The sequence below is a fragment of the Staurois parvus genome, unplaced genomic scaffold (assembly GCF_062004578.1).
Source record: "Staurois parvus isolate SC_StPar_1 unplaced genomic scaffold, SC_StPar_1.0 ptg000057l, whole genome shotgun sequence".
NCBI classification, from domain to species: Eukaryota; Metazoa; Chordata; class Amphibia; order Anura; family Ranidae; genus Staurois; species Staurois parvus.
In genome coordinates this window covers 2040917-2063467 of record NW_028317853.1, presented here as the reverse complement: position 1 = coordinate 2063467, position 22551 = coordinate 2040917, and the positions used below count along the sequence as shown (strand labels likewise).

Below are 22551 nucleotides of genomic sequence, written 5' to 3'. Positions count from 1 at the left end.
TTGTCTTTACAAGCTCTGCTGTAAATTTAATTTTTTAAAATGTATCTTGCCACATGAATCTAAAGTCAGCTATGATTTTTTACAAAAATAAAACTCAAAAGACATAAAAAAAAAAAAATAAATGGTGGCCTTCCGCACACTGTTGGCATGTGGTCAACGACTCTTGGTGAGAAGTGGCAATTGACTCCAATTGTTGTATTAGTGACTTATCCCTTGCTGAGACCTCCATGCCTGGCCAGTATAAGTAGATACAATTACCGCGGACAGTCTTTATCAGATAGCTGAACTCACCAAACACCTTTTTCTCATCCACAAAGATTGCAAAGATGGTATTTGCAGGTCAAAACATGGTAATGCTAGCAGATTAACATGTCGCTGTGCGACATTTCTATCCTATAAAACAATTGTGTGAAGGAGGAACTACATCATAATATGGGAGGGAACACAGAAAAGGATGGTGCAATTACCAATATCACCACAAGATGGCAGTATATTAACCAACTATTCTGAGGTGAATAAACAATGGCTTGAGAAAAATGAACTGTATAAAATCTCAATTGACAGTAATATGAACATTAACCATGACCATGAACAGCACACTATATTACAAACATAACACGGTAGTTTTGAAAATGCCAATAAAAAATAGTGCTATTTGCAGTTGTCTTGACGATCTGAAAGACAAAAAGAAATTTTATATATGTATAATGTACACACACACACACACACACAATGATAATTACAATCTAAGGCATCAAGTAGTGTCAATTAAAGTTCCAGGCTGTCAGGGATCCTGTCGCCATGCAGCGGATCTCCTCGGGCCGCCGGCGGTGCGAGTGTTCATGCGCGGGAGCGTGTGGGCACGCATGTGCAGGAGTGTGCAAGTGCGCGCATGCGTAGTAGGGTACATGTCACCGCAAGGCATGCTATTTAAACCTGCAATACAGTGTAATCAATGCCTTCTGGTCTATAACGTTCTGCACTCCACAACCTGATTCTGTTGCCTGTATCCTGATCTGATCTAAGAAAGAACTCCGCCTGCACCGACCCCGGCTATCCCCGACTATCTGTTTGCCTGCTCCCTTGTACTTGATTTGTTCGTTTGATCCTGACCCAGCTTGTCTGACTCTGCTGCACCTACTTACCTGTATCTGCACCTGGCTTGTATCCTGATTGCCACCATACTTACCTGCTGCTGCACCTGGCCTGCATCCTGGTCACCACCATACTTACCTGCTGCCGCACCCAGGGTCATGCACCCTACCCTAGTCACTGCTATACCTGCCTGTTGCCGCATCCATGTTCCTGTATCCAGTCTCAGTCTGCATCCTAATTGCCACCATACCTGCCTGCACCTACGTTCCTGCATCCGCACCGGCCTGCATATGGATCTCCTGGGTCTTCACCTACCTGCCGCCAGCTCCAGACCTGCCCGGCATTCGTGCCACTCCTGACTCTGCGCCCTCTGTTCCCACTATCAAGGACTCTGAGCGGGAGTCATAAGAGGACGCCTCCTCTCCATGTCAGGCTCCCCAACCAAGTAAATGACACAGGCACTCTCTTCTTGAGGTCAGAAACAGGATCCAACAAAGCCAGGTAAGCAAGTTCAGTTTCCAAAAGGCATGAGCAAAACAAGCTCTGTGATGGGTCTGATGAAAGTCTTTATAGTACCTTGTCTGGCAGTTTTCACCTCTACCTTACCATCATCACTAGAAATGGTCTTTACAATGAGCCCCTTGGACCATTCAATTCTTTGAGCTTGCTGGTCTTTGAGCAGAAAAAAGGTCTTCAACTTGGAGATTAGGGATCGGACATTAGCATTTTCTGCTTCCTTGCAGAAGAGTAAGATACGCCATCTTCCGATTCCAGAAGCCGTTGCCAAGGTGTTGTACTGGCTTCCATTGATCACGGTATAGCTTCCCTGCTTTAAAGTCTCCAGGTGGATCAAGAACAGACCCAAGCTTCTGGGTAAGAGTAGCTGGAGCAAGGGTGGTTAGGGACTCTGGATCTGTAGACACTGGTACATATGGTCTTGAATTGATTATGGCAGGCACTTCTGCCAGAAAGGTGGTTAAACTCATGAGTAAGCCTTGTGGATTTTCTGATTCTTTCTACACGATTGCTGACATAGACATGGTAGCATTTTGTCTGATTGTATATGTAGCCCATAACAACTTTGCTGTCTTTGTAGAATTTGATGTCATCTGTCTGAATGTCTAGCTCATGCAGTATAGAATCTGCAATTTCTATGGCTAGCATAGTCCCACAAAGTTCAAGCCTGGGAATTGTGTGCTCAGGCTTAGATGCTAACTTAGCTTTGCCAAACAGAAACCCTACATGGAACTGATTTAAGAGATTCTCTCACCTTCAGGTAGGCAACAGCTGTTATGGCCTCAGTGGATGCATCTGAGAAGATGTGAAACTCTTTTCTCTGATTTACAGCAAGGGAAGCTGAAGTGTAGCAGCGTGGCATGTCAATTCCATTTTAGGCATATATTGTTTCCAGGATTCCCATTTTGAATGTTTTCTTTTGGTAGTGGAGTATCCCAAACTTCAATAGTCTCTGATAGCTGTCTTATTAAGGATTTACCTTGTATGGTGATGGGAACCATAAATCCCAGTAGATCGTATGGATTGTCACCACTGACAGAACACCACGTTTGGTAAATGGCTTGTCTGTAGAGCTGACTTGAAAGCCAAAGGTGTCTTTTAAAAAGTTCCACCATAAACCAGACTTCTCTGAACAGGAGGCATGTCCATTCCCAGATTTATATTAGGCTGAAAGGCTTTCATCACAGCAGCACTGTTTCAATCTTATGGAGTTAGAGTTTGGTCTCAAAAAGTATACCTCGAGTCCTTTGGAGCTGGTCTATGGCTTCTTCATCTGTGGGTGAGGGGCTGTTTCCGAAGACATGTAGTTTCATGCGGTATTCAATAATTTAATTGTTTATGTTGTTTTCAATTGTCACAGAAAACTTAGGAAGTTCCTATGGTCTTCTATTACTACAAAGCAATGGAACATTTGTTCAATGTCAGCAGTTATGGCAACTGGCTCTCTTCTGAACCTCATAAATACTCCTACAAAGTTGTTGGTTAAGTTAGTAACATTGAGAAGAACATCATACAGGGATACGCATTGATGCTTGGCACTGGAGTCAAACACTACCCTAATTTGTTTTGGTTTATGTGGATGATACACTCCAAAGAAAGGCAGATTCCAGCACTCATCATGTTCTAGAAGAGGTGAAGCTGGCTCTTCGTGATCGTTGTCAAAGATCCTTTTCATAAAGGCAATGAAATGGTCCTTCGTTTCAGGCCTGTTCTTTAGTGTTCGGTTCGCTGAAGTGATTTGAATCTGGATAAGCCTTCTTCATGATTATTTGGAAGTCTAACTTTTGTAGCAAGAGATATTTAGTGCAACCCAGCTCCAAGATTTATCTTTGAAAAATGAATTGTCCGTTATTGTGATGAACTCTCTATCTTCAACTGACAAGGCTATTCTGTTGTCATCACGTGTAGTACAAAACACTGTCAACACAGGGGATGGGAGTAATATCAGATACCTGGTTGATGTCAAGAGGCTTTTCCTTTACTTCATAATGATGAAGGCATTGTCTGAAGTAAAATGCATGCACATTTCTTAACACACGAGTTTTGGAGGAGTTGATCTCAGATGGCGTGCGCATTCTATTCAAGCATACATCGTCCACTATTACCAAGCCTAGATCAAGTCTTTGTGCATATGTGGCATAGTCAGATCCATTGCACTGCAGGCATACTTTGCGCAGTCTGAGAATGTCTTTGTCTTTTCCAAGACTAAGATTTTAAGATCCATGTCCATTGGAGGAATATAAGTAACCAAATGCCTTAAGTGGGGATGGTGATACGTAGCTTCTGGAATAGGAATTTCTTCCCTGTTGTCCGGTATTTGATCACACTCAACTAATGTTGGCAAATGTATGCCCTTCTTTGCCTTGATATGGGAGACTATAAACCCATCGGCCCTTCTGCCGGAGGTTTCTACATGACCATACCAAGTGTTGGCAATATATGGTGTTGCAAGTCCCTTTAAGAAAAGATGGTATTTGCAGGTCAAAACATGGTAATGCATTCCCCCATTCGTCTTGGCATTAACATGTGGCTGTGCGACAAGCAGCCATTTTTATCCCATAAAACAACTGTGTGAAGGAGGAGGAAATACATCATAATATGGGAGGGAACACAGAAAAGGATGTTACAATCACCAAAATGACTACAAGATGGCAGTACATTAACCAACTATATTGAGGTCAATAAGCAAATGAATTAAAATTAACTGTATAAATTCTCAATTGACAGTAACATGAACATTAGCCATGACTATCCATTATATTATATTTTCATACAAGTGTAGCAGCACACTCTGGGTGTTAAAAAAAATGACATTTCAAGCAACTGGCATTTACATTGTAAACAATACAATTTACAGATAAATGTGTTGAAATTTCACAACTAAACATAAAAGTGAAAGTGGTTTAGTAGAGGCCGATATACTGAAAACTCAGCTATAAAACTCAAATATCTCAAACTCCATGGGCATAGAATTCTGTAAGCACATAGCTGTGAATGTTATTGATAATAAAACATTAGTAACTTTATTCTCTGCTAGGTGAACAGTCAAGCCTTTATGTGAATGGATGGATGCATCCATACAAGTTTAAAAACTTCTTTTGATGACACTGGCAGCTCGTCTCCAAAACTCATATACAAGATGAATTTCTGGTTTCAGGGAAAGGAGCAAATAAAAATAACAAGTTCATTCATCAGTATGACTGCGGGATCGATAATAACTGTTCAGAAAGAGCAATACACCCTTCACTGCCATTTCTCTGTAATATTTTACACCAGTTGCACATGGGGGTGTCTAGCTGCTGTGCATGCTGTCCCAGTGTTTTAGTTCTCCCAGGAGGCAGAGGTGCAGCATCCAGCCTGTATGCTGCTGCTGGATGGGGTGGAACGCTGTACCAAGTGGTACTTGTGTTTATGGTTCTATGTGTTCAGGGACAAATGCTCATAATGCAGAATACCTGAGTTCTTGGCATTCGTCTCTGAATACTTAATGCTAACTTTAGTTCCTAAATCTGCGCTCCAGGTAAAGTGCTCTCTTGCAGTGGGGCTTCCCCTGTACAGCAAGGGTTAAATGCATAAAGGGTTAGGTCCAGGTGGTCACAAAAGCAGTTTCACTTGCCGAATCTGCTGTTCCTTCAGACTCTCTCCAAGTTCTAAGATCATTCCCAGCCGTGTCTTCTCCGCTATGCTCAACAGCAGCAGGCTCTCTGACTTCACCAAGTCCAGTACAGAGCCCAAAGCCCCACAGTGGTCATGACAATGTCGAGGAACTGTCAAATGATGAATTGTAAGGGAGTAACCCTACGTTCACACCTAAGCATTTTCTGCAGCATTTTGCAGAAAACGTAGTATAGTCCATTTAACGTGATTTCCTATGGGACACGTTCACATCTGTGCATTTTCACCCGCTGTGGTTTTTGGAAAGGGTCAGGGACTTTTTTTAATGCAAAAAGTAACTTTTTTGGTTCTATAGACCTCAATGGAAACACTGCAGAAAAGCAGGGATTGCGTTTTTGTCGCATTTTGAGTTTTAAATCTGCCTCGCAACAAGAAAAAAAAACAACGCAAAACACAATGCAGAAACGGCTCAAACGCAGGCGTGAACCTAGTCTAAACAAGAGTTCTGGCTGCCAGACGAGCGGGTAAGTAAAACAGCTTTTTGTGGCCCGTTGGAGCTAAACAGGCATTTAACCTTTGCAGCGCAGGGATATCTCCATTTTAATGGGAACATTTTTCCTTTCCCTAAAAGATGGACTTAAAGTGGTTGTTAAAGCTCAAGGTCTTTCACCTTAAGGCATTCTTTGCATTAAAGTAAAAAAACATTCAGCTAGCCTTCCCCGCAGCCCCCCCTAAATACGAACCTGAGCCTCATCATGATCCAGCAATGTGCATGAGAGCAAATGCTATAATGGATCTCCCTCTCCTCATTGGCTGAGACACAGCAGTGGGAAGCATTCACTGCTGTCAATCATAGCCAATAAGGAGGCAGTAGGGGGGGGGTGGGACTGAGCCGTGTTCTGTGTGTTTATAGACATTCAGAGTCAGCTTTAGAGAGAGCACGCATGAGTGCCCCCAGAGCAAGTGGCAAGGGGGAGGAACTAGGAGCGCCAGCAGGGGACCTGAGAAGAGAAGGATCAGGACTGCTCTGGGCAAAACCATTGCACAGAGCAGGTAAGTATAACATGTTTGTTATTTTTAGAAAATAAAAGACATGCCTTTACAATCACATCAACTAATTTTGCAGTCTGCCATCACTACGCACGCTTAAATGAGGCGGAGGTATTTAGGCAGTATCTCAAGTTCATTTTCAATTCTATAAGACTTAGATCTGTTGAAACACAGATACAAGTAACATAATTGCAGTAAATTATGTCATTATATATCTACACACAGGGGAAAAAAAATCTGAATTTTGTAATGATTAAAAGTAATTTCAGTTTTACCAATGGTAAGAATGTTAGACTGCATATGATCAGCAACATTAGAGTGATAATAAACCCTCAGCGTTTTTTTTTTAGCTTAAAGCACTGAGCACAATCGCATAAACAATCCTTAGAAAAAACCTTTAGCTAAAATTCTTACTCCAGACCCTACTGTTTACTATGCTGCCGATTCCTGCTCTCGGTGCTGCTTCCCTGAACGTCAGGTAAGCGGCACTGAGAAAGTTAACAGTGACAGTGCATTCTCCAGTCATTTTGTTGGCTTGATGATGGGAGGGGGGGAAAAAGGAGGGAGGAGAAGGGGAGCACCTTGCCATCTTAGGCTATAGGCTGTGTGTTTTTACTGATGCACACACTGTAAGGAGACACAACTGTCCCTGCATGTAAGGGTGGCTCCATAGGATGCTGGAAGACAAAAGGAGCCACCCTGAAACAGGAAACCTAGGGCAGCAGTCATGGCACCTTCTTAAACTGAAATAAAAACAAGAAATAAAAGATAAAGAATCTGCATACTTAGTAAGTGAATAAATCAGCTGCTGAAAGTGCTTTAAAAAAAAACTATGGATTAATATCACTTACATTTTCTATGTATTACACTATCTGACTTGTGTGCATGCTATTATAAATAAGACACAGAACTTCACATTTAGTCCCAGTTTACATTACACAATTTGGAATCATGGGAAAAAAATCACTGCAATTCAGCTCATGATTCCAAATCGCAGCTTAACACGCAAGGTGTGCTTGGGTGCCATTATTCTTAGTGGCACTCGAAATGTGGTGAGATTCTGTCACAATAAAAAAAAAAAAAGTGAATGGGTTTCCCTATGCATGACATGTGAAATTGTGTGAAAATCATGCAACAAAAACATGCAATATGTGATCAGGGGCTTCAACAAGTACACAAGGGATCACTGATAACCTGGCAGTGTATGAGCACCCTGGCTAATGACCGTAAGCAGAAGAGTCAGAATTTGATGAAAATAGCTGTATTCCTTTTGAAGGTTCTAACTCTATATATGAACTAGATCAAGTCTCTTCAGTTCTCGTGCTCAAAGTCATACTAGGATTAGAGCTGGTACAGTAGTCTTGTTGAATCCAGGCAGATCTGTCCTTTTTTACATGATATCTTTCCATCTATGGGACAACGTAGTCTGGCTGAACATTAACTGATGCTGACAAGCAATATGATCAGTCTGATACAGGGTGCTCAGGTAAAGAGATCTTTCACCAACCTGGAATATGTCTTGTGACTATCGTGTGCAATAACTTTCCTGTAGACAAATGGCACAATCTTTTTAATGTGCATACGCCGCATTGGAGTTTGGTTGTTTCAGCTAACAGCACCTGGGAAAAAAATAGAGCAGAGGGTCACACTTTATTTTTTGTAACTGGAATCTCCTGATTATTTTGTGGTATCCCTCAAAGCTGCAATACAGATAGTCCCCAAGTTACAAACATCTGACTTCAAAGAGAAGTTACATTTTTAAAAAATAAATCATACTTACCCAGGTAGACGGTCCGATGCTGCGTCTGTCCCCCGACGGCTCTAAGACTGAGAAATGAGCAATCAAAGACTGCTGATCGCTCAGTTCTCAGTTAGCTGGTGACTGTCAGTCACCGGCTCTTTGCTCTGTCCCTTCAGCGCTCACTGAAGTGCTGGGCTGTGGAGGGGGGAGGGAGCAGCTGGCTCAGGCTCTCTGCATATCACCAAGAGGCTGAGCTAGGTGGTGATCCAGATATCTGGGTGGATCCTGACTTTAAAGACAGGGTCTTTCCCCAACCTGGATCAGCCGAGTGATGTCAGTTGGCAGCAGGTTAGAGTCTGTCAAAGAAGTGCAGAACAAACTGCTTTCCTGTGATCCACAGACGTTCAGCCAAATGAACGAAGGCAACCTGATGTCATGCTGATCCTGGCCATCTTGCTTCTCACCGCATGCTGCCACCTACTGTCTGGCGGACCTGTCAGCAAACCTACATCACTACATGACCAATCCTTCCCCTATGCTATCCAAAACTTAAAAATAATTTTTTGGCTGGAGTTACACTTAAAACATGTACCTAATCCAATTTACATACAAATTCAACTTAACCACTTGCCCTCCAGAGGATTTACCCCCCTTCCTGACCAGGCCATTTTTTGCAGTACAGGGCTGCGTTACTTTAACCGACAATTGCGCGGTCATGCAACACTGCACCCAAATTAAATTTATGTCTTTTTTTTCCCCATAAATAGAGCTTTCTTTTGGTGGTATTTGATCACCTGTGCGTCTTTATTTTTTTCACTTTAAACAAAAAAAGACTGACAATTTTGAAAAAAAAACTATATTTTTGACTTTTTGCTTTTAAACATGTCCAGTAAATTTTTTTTTTTTTAAATGTAATTTCATCATAAATTTAGGCCAAAATGTATTTTGCTGCATGCCTTTGCTAAAAAGATCCCAATATGTGTAAATTAATTGGTTTACGTGATCTCCTAGATTGTAAGCTCGAAAGAGCAGGGCCCTCGAACTCCTCGTGTATTGTATTGTTACTGTCTTGTCTCATGTCCTGTCCCCCTCGCTACTGTACAGCGCTGAGCAAACCCTTTGGTGCTATATAAATACTGTATAACAATAATAATAGTTATAGCGTTTATAAAAGTGCGGTATATTTTTTTATATTAGTAATGGAGGCAATCAGCGACTTATAGTGGAACTGCGGCGGGCATTTTGACACTGGGGGAGAACTGACTAACTGCCACTGACATCCCCAGCTACACTAATACAGTGATCAGTGCATAAAATGTGTGAAATTGTAATTTCATTAAAGTTAATTGTAACAATGCAAGGATCTGCCCCCATCACCCGTAAACATCAGACACCAGCTGCTTTACTTCTGCTTGTAAACAAATGGCAGAGGATTCCCTTCATATGTACCAGACCCTTACCCTAGATACAGGTCTGGTATTGATGTGCATTGGAACCCCACCTAAAAAAAAAGGAACTGTGTGGGGCTTTCCCCCCCCCATAATTCATACCAAATCCTTCAAGTCCAGTTTGAATGTTAAGGGGGTCCCTTGCAAAAAAGAAAAATTATGTGCTGTTCCCCCCCTTATAACAGACCCCTTGGGTCTGGTATGGATTTTAAGAGGGAACCCATGAATTACAAAAAAGTGTGGGCTCCCCCCCAAAAAATCTACCCCAGACCCTTCTCTTAGCACACAGCCTGGCAAGCTAGGAAAGAGGCGACAAGCATGCATTAACACCATCCCCTCCTGATCCATGCAAAGCCACATGCTCTCAGCATGGGGGGGGGGGGGTACCTTGCCGTGTATGTGTGGGGGGGGGGGGGAGGCACCTCCCTAGCAAAGCACCTTGTCCCAACCCAATGCTGATGAGGACATAGGTGTCTTCCTCACAACCTTGCCCAGAGGGTGTGAAGGACTGCAGGAGGGGTGGGGTCTGCTGGAACCTGGAAGCCCCCTAAAACAATAAGGGGGTACCCAGATACCACCCCCCCATGTCAATGAATAAGGGGTACAAAACAACCCTACTCATTCACAAAAAAAGTCAACAGTAAATAGACACACACTCACAATTTTTGGCCAGTCATTTTAGTAAAAAAAAGTCTCATGGTGTAAATCTGCCACCAATCTTGAGGTCCAGTGATTCAAATCCATGTCATTCATAATGAAAAGTCGCTGCTGACCCGATGAGAAAACCTGCCAACACAATCTGATCCCAACACCTCATCCATGAATGACAGCTCTGTTGGATGACAGCAAGTATAAAAGGGGAGAATTCTTCTGGGTGACATCACTGACCAAACATGGACATGACCAATTGGATGCAGTCACTGTTCAGACGACAATTTTATAACCTTGTTCATTTGATTTTTAAATTGAAGTTTGTCGAGCTGGGTGGTACCGATAAGGCCATCCATGGCTCGAATTTGACCGATTCAGCAGCAATCAGCATAAGTATGGTGTATACCCACGTGTACAATCATTCCTTTCTATGGGTGGCTGTATGCTGCAACTGCAAAAATATGCCTGAAAATGTAAGCTGTATAGCCACACACACACACACCTATTATTTCATAATAAAAGTGCTGAGTATTAAAAGCATAATCATTTTAGTATTCTGAACTATGCTAATCTCATAACACTTCCATAAGAGTATCATTAGCTTTCAAACTCCCTGTTGAAGATTACGAGACTGATTTACAAAGACCGGAACACAGAAAAGTGCAGCAAATTACTTGTTCTTTCTAAACAGAACAAGACATCTGACTGGTTGCTCTTGGCAATCTGATCCACTTTTATCTGGACCGCTCTCTAAATCAGCCCCATCGGGAGACATTTATAAAGCGAGAGCAGGCTGAGAACAAGGCAATTGCTGTGCTTTACAGAAGTACCTTTTGCTAAATATTTACCTTTTAAAACATGAAAAAGAGCATTTCAGAAAAAAAGTGGAAAATAAATAAAGTGCAGACGCTGTCTGTTTTCTTTTAAAAACATTTGCAGTGAACAATTTAAATAACACCTTGGTGTCCTGTAAATAAAATATTTTTACGTTTAGCATAAAAGCTTTCTTTATTGTTGGCATACAGATTCCAATTGTATTTAATAAATCAACCAAGCGACATTGATGTGGAGCTTTATTTCCAGGATATTGACATGTAGATAGGGGACAATTTAAAATAAGCAGTAATGAGCAATAAAAAAATCAGTAGCATCAGTTAAATGGAATCTGTAGTCTTTTCAGTGTTTTTAGATAAACATGTAAGAGATCAGATTGATGTAGATTATATGATCAATATGTCAATACGTTGGTCTTCGTTGCTAGAAGATAGATGACAGTAGTTTTCTGTACAAAGATCTGAGCTCAGAAAGTAATGCTCTACACCAGGGGTATTGGTGTAAAAGTTCATTCTAGCAGAGGTCTGAGTCCCATATTGTTGAGACTAAGAATCTTCACAGCACAGTCCCCCTTTTACATCAGTGTCCTCAGTCCTCCCCTCTACATCAGAGTCCTCAGTACCCTCTTCACATCACAGCACCCCCCCCCCCTCCCACATTTACATCAGTGTTCTCATTCCCCCTTCACATCACAGTCCCGCCAATTAACATCAGTGTCCTCGGCCCCCCCTTCACATCACTGCCACCCCACCTTTATAGCACTGCCTCCCCCACCTTTACATCACAGCAATTCCTCCTTTACATCAATGTCCTTAGTCCCCCCCCTTCTCATCACAGCCCCCCCCCCCCTCCCCTTCACATCAGGGTCATCAGTCGCCTCTTCACATCACAGCACCCCCCTTCCCCGCCCCCCACAAACACATATCAGTGTCATCAGTCTCCTCTTCACATCAGTGTCCTCCATCCCACCTTCTCAGCACAGCCCCCCTTCACATCAGTGTTCTCATTCCCCCTCCACATCACAGTCCCGCCAATTAACATCAGTGTCCTCGGCCCCCCCTTCACATCACTGCCACCCCACCTTTATATCACTGCCTCCCCCACCTTTACATCACAGCAATTCCTCCTTTACATCAATGTCCTTAGTCCCCCCCCTTCACATCAGTGTCATCAGTCGCCTCTTCACATCACAGCACCCCCCTTCCCCGCCCCCAAACACATATCAGTGTCATCAGTCTCCTCTTCACTTCAGTGCCCTCCATCTTACCTTCTCAGCACAGCCCCCCTTCACATCAGTGTCATCATTTTCCCCTTTTCATCAGTGTCCTCAGTCCCACCCTCTCATAACAGCCCCCCTTCACATCACAGCCCCCACCTTTACATCACAAACATCACAGCCCCCCCCCCCCCCCTTTATCACAGCATCACTTCACATCGGTGTCATCAGTCCCCCCTTGTCATCACATCTCCCCTTCATTTCAGTTTAATTAGTCCCCCTCATTCACATCACAGCCCACCTACATATGACAGTCCCCCCCCCACCTCTGAATCACAAATATCACAGCCCCCCCCCTTCACATCATAATCCTCCATTCATTCATTTCAGTGTCCTAAACCCCCTTTACATCGAACCTTATTCCTTCACCTACCTTAAGGCTGACCATACACTAGTAAAGTTTTGTATGAAATTTTTCATTTTAAAAACATTCAGCTAATTTTCTAACCATTAGTGAAATCAAATTAAGGAGATCAATGCAAAAATTTAAAGGAGCGGGATGGAAGATTTTGCTTGAATGCTCTAACAGTGAATGTGGATTTAATTTGGGAAATTACATTCCTTCCAAAAATTGAATGTTTAAAACAAAAGTACGTTTGAATGCCAATTGGCAAGTCTACTAGAGTATGGCAAGCGTAACACAGCAGGGTAGAGGGCGGGAGGCGCAGCAGGTCTGAACGGAGAGCGGAAGCTGGTCAAATTTTCATGTTAACAATCAGATGATTGGTTGCTAGGACTGCCCCAGAACGTGAAAAGTCAGGCAGCTCTTGCCCTCTGTCCAGACCTACTGTGTCTCCAACACTCCACAGCCTTGCTGTGAGGATGACAGTGGCTGCACTGTTGCAGCAGGGGTGAGACATGGAGAAGACACCCAAGCTGTTAAGTGGTGTGACCGTGGCAGTCCAAGTCTGGACTCTCATGGTTTGACAAAGGAGTGATTGTGGGCTCCGAAACATGTTACCACCTATCACTCTTTGACGTCAATATGTCCAGATGTCTCTACCGATTCCAGTCCTAGCGCTGGCTTACGTTCCAGTGTGGCTATATTTGCTGCTGGAGGAAGACACAGCCTGTCATATGGACTTAATCTGCATTCTGAGTCCAGCTTTATTCCACCTATTCTGCAGAGCTGTTTTAAGGATACATCTCATCCATCCATCCACCCGCTGTCCACGGAGGCTTGCCAGCGAATAAGGACTGATGATATGTCCATTTACTCTCACCCTTGTGAGTGCATTTTAACCCTTCCCTTTACTTGTTTTTAATTAAATTGATACACTCAGATAGCGGTGTCTTCTGTTTGTTCAAGTCCAGACTGCGGTCTGCCATGGAGTGATACTGCCCTATACTAAGGACCCGTTCATAGTATTGTACTGTAACTGCGCTACAATGAGTGTGCATAGAACCCCAAATCCACAGGGAGTGGGACAATTGTTTTCATTAGAATTTATGGAGGTATTCACAGTAGGGCCTTGCATTCCATTATTATTATACAGGATTTATATAGCACCAACAGTTTGCACAGCTATTTCCAACATAAGGGAGACAGTACAGTTACAATACAATTCAATACAAAAGTGTTAGGAGGGCCAGCGTGAAAGAGCATCAATCTATCAGGGTGGGGCAAGTGGTACAAAAGGTAACAACTGTGAGCACATGAGCTTAGGGAGGAATTAAAAATTCAGTAGTTACTTGATTTTTAAGAAATCCTGTTTGCTAGAAAAAACATGTACAATTCCCCATTCACACCGGTGTGATTTGCCCCACTTTGGCTGTCCTGTAAAAATGAACCACAGAAGGAATCCTATTATTGCCTAATGGGCACATTCACACCTATGCAACATACTTCTGTATGACTTGGAAAAAAGGTGCAGGTGATCCTTTTGGTCAAATACACTTGAAAAACACATTAAATGCATAAAAAAAATGCACCTAAAGCACATAAAAGGCATACAAATGTAGACACACACGTATGAACATTACCTTACGGTTTTATCAACAGTAATGCAATGTAAATGCACTAAAAAATGCAAACATAATCCAATTAGTGCACATTCAGTCATATGGCCATGATTTCACATGTGTGTTACACATGAATGGAAAATGCACTTTGCTTTGCTTGTTTAACTACCAGACAATAAAAACACTCCAGCATTTTCACAACAAAGTACATGCACAGGTGTTAACAGGCTCTGAGGACTGCTAAATATCACCTTGTAAATGCAGTAGTGACACCATCACTGTGCTGTACATAGACTGTGCCGGAAGCAGAGCTGTGGGAGGGACCTAGCTTGCTCCACCCACTATAGTGGAAGGTGGAGGCAAGACCAGTCACCTTGCACAAGGAGAAAGGGCAGCAGTGACTGGTCTTTGTTACAGAAAGACACAGAGAGAAAGTTTCACAATGGATTACTACACAGATCTGAAAGAAATACACAAAGCACACCAAGATTGAGCCCGGGTTCACACTGATGCGGTGCAGCACATGGCATGTGATTCGCACAGGAACTGCACTGCATTCCTGTGCAAATCACATGTGATTTCTGTGTGGTGCAATTTGAGCCATACATTTTGTATGGCTCAAATCACTCTGCATCCACACCAAAAAAGTGCAGGACCTTTTTTAGTCTGCACCAGAATCGGATTTGAACACCCATACGATCTGATTCTGCACATCGCACTGCGTTTTGCGAACTGATTTCGGAGTGTCATTAATTTAAAATACACACCCGCAATGGTTCATGTGAGCAGGGCGCGATTATGATGCGGTGTGGAAATGGCACAGAAACTGATGCAAATTCCACACCGCATCGGTGTGAACCCAGGCTCAAGGAAGCATTTCTGCATGCTGGGACATTTCTGTTGCCTGAGTTAAACTGTATGTGTAAAGGTCCTCAGGATTGATGTTTCCCTCTTGTATTGAACTGTATTGTAGCTGTACTCTCTCCCATTAGATTGTAAAGCGCTGAACAAACTGTTGGCACTATATAAATCCTGTATAATAATAATAATGTTGAAGTGATTAAATGTACAGTGCAGTGCAATGGGAAAATAAGTCCATTTATTCATACAGCTGCTCTGCTCACACTTGCAGCATCAACTGCACAGCCATTTACGACACCCAACTGGCCATCAAATGACACTTAAGAAGTCTAGATTTTTCTCTAGGGAAAATTGTGAAAGATTCTCGCTGCATTCACATTCATCTGACAGAACAGCTGGGACATTTGCTGGACATGACCATTTCACCTTTGTAGCTCACAGTTAAGTTTACAATGTATCCCTTTCCAAACTGTAGGCTGGTAACACAATATTGTCCCCCCTATGTGCCATGTATTGTCCCCCCTATTGTACAGCGCTGAGCAAACCCTTTGGCGCTATATAAACTCGTAGTAATAATAATAATAATATACAATATAATTATAAAAGTACATCTTTGTCTACTTAAAACAGAATTTACATTGCATCACTTCCCTCAAAGAAGAAATAGCTGCATTTAAAGTGGTACTAAACTCTCCTTTAATAATTTTACTTACATGGGATTTGCTAATGATACCTATGATAAACATAAGTTACTGTGGTCGGTTTGGCTCCATTTCACGTCCTCTTCGACTCTCTGTGATATGTGTTCCCCTGTCATGCCATAATGGATTTGAGCCTTGCTCCCCCGATTCATTTTCATTTTGGAATGTCCACCGGTGTGGCCCCGCGGCTCGTGCCCAGATGCGGGTAGCGGGATCACCCGATGGGATACTGGTGGAGGACTGCCTTGAATCTGCTTTTTGCCGTTCTCATCTCCCAACCCTCTCTCTTCTCATCTTTCTTCATCTCTACAACGGACTTCTCTTTTTTATCTTCTTTTTATACTTTCTTCTCTTTTTTCTCAGTTTGGGTTTATACTCTTGGTTATACGGAGTTATCTCATTTTGTTTCATACATCTTGCTGAGGATGCCCCCCTTGGAACTCTGTTTTTTCATATCCCCGTAATATGTGTTACTGTGTTATTGATCTTTCCATCTTTCTGTTGTATGGAATCATTTTCACCCATCCACATGGATCATCGCTGCATCTGTAATGTGCTTTTTTTATGTTCATCTACTTGTACTTGTTTTCAGTATTTCTCATGCCTTGTTTTGCTAATTTGCTGAAAATGTAATAAAGACAACTTTGCCTTTAATAATTCTACCTACAGGTAAGCTTATCCTTCACTTATCTTTATGCCCCGCACCGGGATTGTTTGGCGGTATCTCAGGTAAGGCAGAGAACCATCAAGCGGCGGCAGGTAGCGGCAACAGTGGGCGGGAGCAAGGGGCGGTGAGGTTATTTTCTGCACCTGTATTGGTGCTTATATTCATATCAGCCAAAGGCTGATAGGGGTGTTTTCGGCCGAAATGTTTTGGCCACCAAAATGTAGTGCATCCCTACAAGGGAGGGATCTCCAGCTAATTGACAGCCTCAGCTCTGTTCCTGTATACTGTGTGAAGGGGGTGTGCCCCTTTCCTCCAATCAGCTCTCAGAACCCTCCTAACTGAGCTCTACAGCATGTAATTTCAGCTCTCCACCCCATTTTCTGACAGCTCAGACAAGGTGTATACATTCTGCACTTTGAACAGATATAAAGAAGACTGCAGACAAACAGGTGCAACTCATGTAGGATGATTTGTTTCATCTCTGTGTATCACCTGAGGCTAGTCACTTCATTGGGTATATGAAAGGGTTTACAGCCAAGTGCAAAGGTTACCTGCTAATCCTGCCACAAAGCCAATAAGCTTGCAAACATCTGTACTTTCTGCAGTGTTAGCTCATATCAACCCTGCATAGGTCAACTCTGTCAGTTACAGAACAACACCCCTATATAATGAAGATAAACTGAAGAGGAGGTGTACTGTAGTCCTAACACACTTCCTGTGCTAGAATGACAAAGCTGCTCCTCCATTGATACAGTATAGTTGATTGAGTGTTGTCAGTAAAAAAGTAAAGCAGTCGCCCTATCTAAGGACTGGTCAGCTGCAATAAATAAAATGTTCAATTTGGGGATTAGATGCACTTTAACTGCCACAGGGAAAAGATAGGTCTCCTGCCATGCTGTGTAAATCTTAGGACTGGACAGAAAGGAAGATAAATCCTAAGGCAGGCAACAAAACATTCCCTAATATGTATTTAAAGTTTGCCCAGAGTTCAGTTTTAAATTAACATTACAAAAAGGGCTAGCATGAGAGCCAGGAAACTGGCATTTTCAGTAGCTGAGGTCAGAAATGGCAATCTACATGTTACAAACAGCATAGAACAGCACACTAAGCCATTTTGTCGGTTTATTACAGTGTGGAAGAAATATCATGTCAGCTAGCATGAGACAAGGAAATTTAAACCAGCAACTGTGATGTGGAAGTCTGAGGGTGCTGGGACATCCAGCATCACCTCCGCTGAATATATATCCTACAGCGCTGATATAGGATATCCTTTTCTTCCTGAAGATTTACAGATCTAAAGTACACCACAGATCCTATTCTGTATCAAATGGCACCTAGCATCATTCAACTCACTGCCAGTGAGCACAGGGTGTCAAGGACACTCCCCCAAACCACCCCTACAATGTGTCATCAAAGGAAAGGATGCATTTATTTAATGACAATGAATGACAATATTAGCTTTCATATATAAATGAATGTAGAGAAAGACCTCAGTCCTGCAGATTACACAGGGAGAATGCAGCTCTCCCTGTGTAATCATCAGGGTCGTGTGACAGCCAGGCACTGTGCTCTGTTTACCAGGAGCAAACAGATCCTCTGACGCAAAGACAGATCCCCTGACGCAGGCCAAGTAAACTGTAGGACTGAGCTCTCAGTTTGACATTTGACAAGTCTATGTGATGCAGACGCAGGAGAGGCACCTGCACCAACTGAGCTCCACGCAGCATGGTGCCACTTCTGCCTCTGCCTGGCCCTGCCCGCATGTGACCTTTCTAACATACATAACACTCTTTAAAGAGAAGTGTGGGAATATAAAAAAAACCAAAACAGACTGTCATGCTTACCTAGGTGGATGTAGAATTGGTCTGATTCTGCATCTACCCTCTGCCATCTCTAGACTGAGAACTGAGCGCTCAAAGGTCACTGATTGCTCAGTTCTCTGTCTTCGGTGAGTAGAGACTGTCAGTCATCAGCTCTCGGTTGTGCTCCTCCAGTGCTCACTGGAGCACGGGGCTGTGCAGGGGGCAGTAGCAGCTACTACAGTGATTGTCATCTTCTACAGGGTTCAGCCAGGTATGGAACATTGACACTTGCATTGGACAAAGCTGCAACAATGTATCAATGCAAAACAGACCTGGAACTGAACTCCAGACAAAAACAATATCGTGGCATTAGCTAGGTACCAGTATTGTACATCGAGTGATACATGTCCCACTCCTAGGTGCTGCTTGGTTTCTGAAAACAGTTGGACAAGAGGAGATTGTGATGTTGATGCACCCCCTGTCCAATCACAGCATATCTTATATGCTGTAACCGCTTCCCTACTGCCCTATAAGCATGTTCCTCTGATGCCACCATTTGGAAATCCTTCCTGAAAAAACACATGCAACTGTCAGTGTAAATGTGAAGTACCTGCTGCAAAAAGGCTGCAGGAGATCAGCAGCACTGAGATTTAACAAAAGATAGGGGGAAAAAAAAGGTGGAAATATTTTTGTTAAAAAAGCCATTTAAAGTGATATGGAAGGTTTTGAGTTTTTTTTTAAAAATAACAAACCTGTCAGACTTACCTGCTCTATGCAATGGTTTTGCACAGAGCAGACCCGATGTTCCTCTTCTCAGGTCCCTCACTGGTGCTCCTGGCTCCTCCCCCCTGCTGAGTGTCCACTCATAAGCTGCCTCTGTGTATCTATAAGACACACAAACAGTGACTCGGCCCTGTCCCCTCCTCACTGGCTGCGAATGACGGTAGCGAAAGCCAATGGCTCCCACTGCTGTGTCTCAGCCAATGGGGAGGGAGAGACCCAGGTGAGCTGCTGCTCTCATGCACATCACTGGATCGAGATCAGTCTCAGGTATTAGGAGGGAGGAGCCTGAGAGGCAGCTACATCCAGAAGGTTTTTTACCTTCATGTAAAAAAAAAAACCTTCAGCCTTTAGAGCCACTTTAATTCTGATACACAGCACTTCAGCAAACTAAATGTCATTCATTTAGTGCTGGGGCTACCCCTGGCACATGGCAGAGAAGAGGATACAGAAGACACAGAGAGGAGAAGGAGAAGCAATGAGAATGAGAAGAGGAAAAAAAGAGAGAAGTGAAGAGAGAACTAAGAAAAAAAAAAAAAAAAGATAAGAGAAGAGATAGGAAAGAGAAGAGGGGAGAAAAAGGGAGAAGAGGAAGAGAACAGAACGAGAAGAAGAGAAATGAAAAGGAGAAGAGAAAGCGAAAAGAGAATGGCAGAGAAAGCAAAGAGTCAGAGAAGAAGTGGCAGAGAAAGCAAAGTGGCAAAGAGAAGAAGAGAAAGCGGAGGAGAAGAGAAAGCGAAGGAGAAGAGAAAGCAAAGGAGAAGAGAAAGCAAAGGAGAAGAGAAAGCAAAGGAGAAGAGAAAGCAAAGGAGAAGAGAAAGCAAAGGAGAAGAGAAAGCAAAGGAGAAGAGAAAGCAAAGGAGAAGAGAAAGCAAAGGAGAAGAGAAAGCAAAGGAGAAGAGAAAGCAAAGGAGAAGAGAAAGCAAAGGAGAAGAGAAAGCGAAGGAGAAGAGAAAGCGAAGGAGAAGAGACAGCGAAGGAGAAGAGACAGCGAAGGAGAAGAGACAGCGAAGGAGAAGAGACAGCGAAGGAGAAGAGACAGCGAAGGAGAAGAGAAAGCAAAGGAGAAGAGAAAGCAAAGGAGAAGAGAAAGCAAAGGAGAAGAGAAAGCGGACAAGTGGCAGAGAAGGGGAAGAGAAAGGGGAAGAAGAAGAGAAAGGGGAAGAAGAAGAGAAAGGGGAAGAGGAAGAGAAAGGGGAAGAGGAAGAGAAAGGGGAAGGGGAAGAAGCAAAAAAAGGCATAGAAAGGTGAAGAGGCAAAGAAAGGCGAATAGAGGTGGAAGAGAAGGTGAAGAGAAAAAGAAGAAGTGGAAGAGAATTATAAGAGAAGTAGAAGAAAAACAGAACAAAAAGGAAAGAGAAGAAGAGAGGAGGAAAGGAGAAGAGGAGGAAAGGAGAAGAGGAGGAAAGGAGAAGAGGAGGAAAGGAGAAGTGATGAGGAGAGAAGTAGAAGGAAAATAATGGAGAAGAACAGAGGAGAAAAGAGAAGTGAAGGAGAAGACAGAGGAGAGGAGCAGACAGAGGAGAGGAGAAGACAGGAGAGGAGCAGAGCCTTGGTTGCACCTTTATAGTCAGATCACGTTGCTCCGATTATCCATTAACCTGATGTGAGCCGCATTTCCTGGAGGTGGCGTCCTGCTGTAGTTTGGGATGGTCGGGGAGGAGGACAGGGCTGACACCCCCCCTCTTCTTATCAGCAATTCAGATTGCATGCAAATCCCCCGCAGGCAGGCAGTGAGTGTTGGTGAGGAGGACTCCCATCGCCCCCCCTCTTCCCTCTCCTCCTCCTCCTCCCGGGTGGGTTTGTCTTCTCCCCGGACTCGGTGCGGAGGGTCTCCTCGTCAGTCTCTCTCGTCCTCTGGATGCTCTGTCCTTGCTGTGGCCATGCGGGGACGGTGGAGGATCATGCAGACCGTGTGTACCGTAGCGGCTCTGTTGGCCGTGTGCCTGGGGACCGTCCGGGGACATTGTCCGGAGAGAGAGCTGGAGAGGAGGGAGGAGGAGGCGAACATCGTCCTCACCGGGACTGTGGAGGAGATCCTCAACGTGGACCCGGTACACCACACCTACTCGTGTAAGGTAAGCGGGAGCCGGGGAGGGCGGGGCCTCAAACTTCACCAACTGCCCGGAGACAGCCGGCAATGTGCTCCGCCGGTACTGCAGGTCAGTGATCAGTGCCCGGGGCACCGGTACTTCAGGTCAGTGATCAGTGCCCGGGGCACCGGTACTTCAGGTCAGTGATCAGTGCCCGGGGCACCGGTACTTCAGGTCAGTGATCAGTGCCCGGGGCACCGGTACTTCAGGTCAGTGATCAGTGCCCGGGGCACCGGTACTTCAGGTCAGTGATCAGTGCCCGGGGCACCGGTACTTCAGGTCAGTGATCAGTGCCCGGGGCACCGGTACTTCAGGTCAGTGATCAGTGCCCGGGGCACCAAGACTAGTGATCCAAAATCATTGCTGTAGGCTCCATTAGTGCTGATCAATGCTTGGGGCTCCGGTACTACTGATCAATGCTGATAGTACTGTGATCTATAATCAGTGCCGCAGGCACCATTAGTGCTTATCAGTGATCGATGTGGGATCAATGCAGGGACACTGGGATTGCTGATCAGTGATCGATGTGGGATCAGTGCGGGGACAGAGGTATTGCTGATCAGTGATCAATGCAGGGACACTGGTATTGCTAATCAGGGATCAATGTGGGATGAGTGCAGGGACAGAGGTATCAATGATCGATGTGGGATCAATGCGGGGACAGAGGTATCAATGTGGGATCAGTGCGGGGACACTGGTATTGCTGATTAGTGATCAATGTGGGATCAGTGCAGGGACACTGTTATTGATGATCACGGATCAGTGCAGGGACACTGTTATTGATGATCACGGATCAGTGCAGGGACACTGTTATTGATGATCACGGATCAGTGCAGGGACACTGTTATTGATGATCACTGATCAATGCAGGGACACAGGTATTGCTGATCAATGGAGGGACAGGTATTGCTGATTAGTGATCAATGTGGGATCAGTGCAGGGACACTGTTATTGATGATCACTGATCAATGCAGGGACACAGGTATTGCTGATCAGTGCTGGGACACAGGTATTGCTGATCAGTGCTGGGACACAGGTATTGCTGATCAATGGAGGGACAGAGGTATTGCTGATTAGTGATCAATGTGGCATCAGTGCAGGGACACTGGTATTGATGATCACTGATCAATGCGGGGACATAGTATTGCTGATCTGTGATCAATGTGCAAGCACCAACACTAGTGACTATTGATCAGTGCTTTGGGCACTGGTGCTGGTGATCAAGACCAATTTGTGGCACCAATACTACCAGTCAGTGATCAATACTGATAGTACTGGTGATCAATGCCAGCACGGGTGTTAGTGGTATAAAATCAGTGCTGCAGGCACCATTACTGCAGATTATTGATCAGTCTGAGATCAATGCAGAGGGCACTGGTATAGCTGATCGGGGTCAATGCTGTGGGCACCAGTGCTGCTGGTATGCAATCAGTGCTGCTTTGTGGTCACCAGGGTCACC

The 22551-nt window shown here is 44.0% G+C and overlaps 1 protein-coding gene and 1 long non-coding RNA gene across 10 annotated transcripts in view; one reads left to right on the top strand and one right to left on the bottom strand.

Moving 5' to 3' along the window:
• On the bottom strand, positions 1-21065 carry LOC149469930 (uncharacterized). 2 transcript variants are annotated; one of them, XR_016311468.1, is made up of 3 exons: positions 20562-21065; positions 1411-7895; positions 1-674 (listed from the first exon to the last, which is right to left on the bottom strand). It is a non-coding gene; the product is annotated as an uncharacterized LOC149469930 (long non-coding RNA). The 2 variants fall into 2 exon arrangements; XR_016311469.1 differs by having other exon boundaries at positions 7784-7895.
• The window catches only part of AGRN (agrin), a 653845-nt gene continuing 651995 nt past the window's right edge, over positions 20702-22551 (top strand). For 6 of the 8 annotated variants that reach the window (XM_089668399.1, XM_089668394.1, XM_089668392.1 and 3 more), the window contains exon 1: positions 20703-21077. In XM_089668399.1, the coding sequence (XP_089524525.1) occupies positions 20709-21077 (369 nt within the window). In that variant the 5' untranslated portion in view covers positions 20703-20708. Of the gene's footprint in view, positions 21078-22551 lie in introns of all 8 variants that reach the window. The other 2 variants (XM_089668391.1, XM_089668395.1) reach the window with 1 other exon arrangement.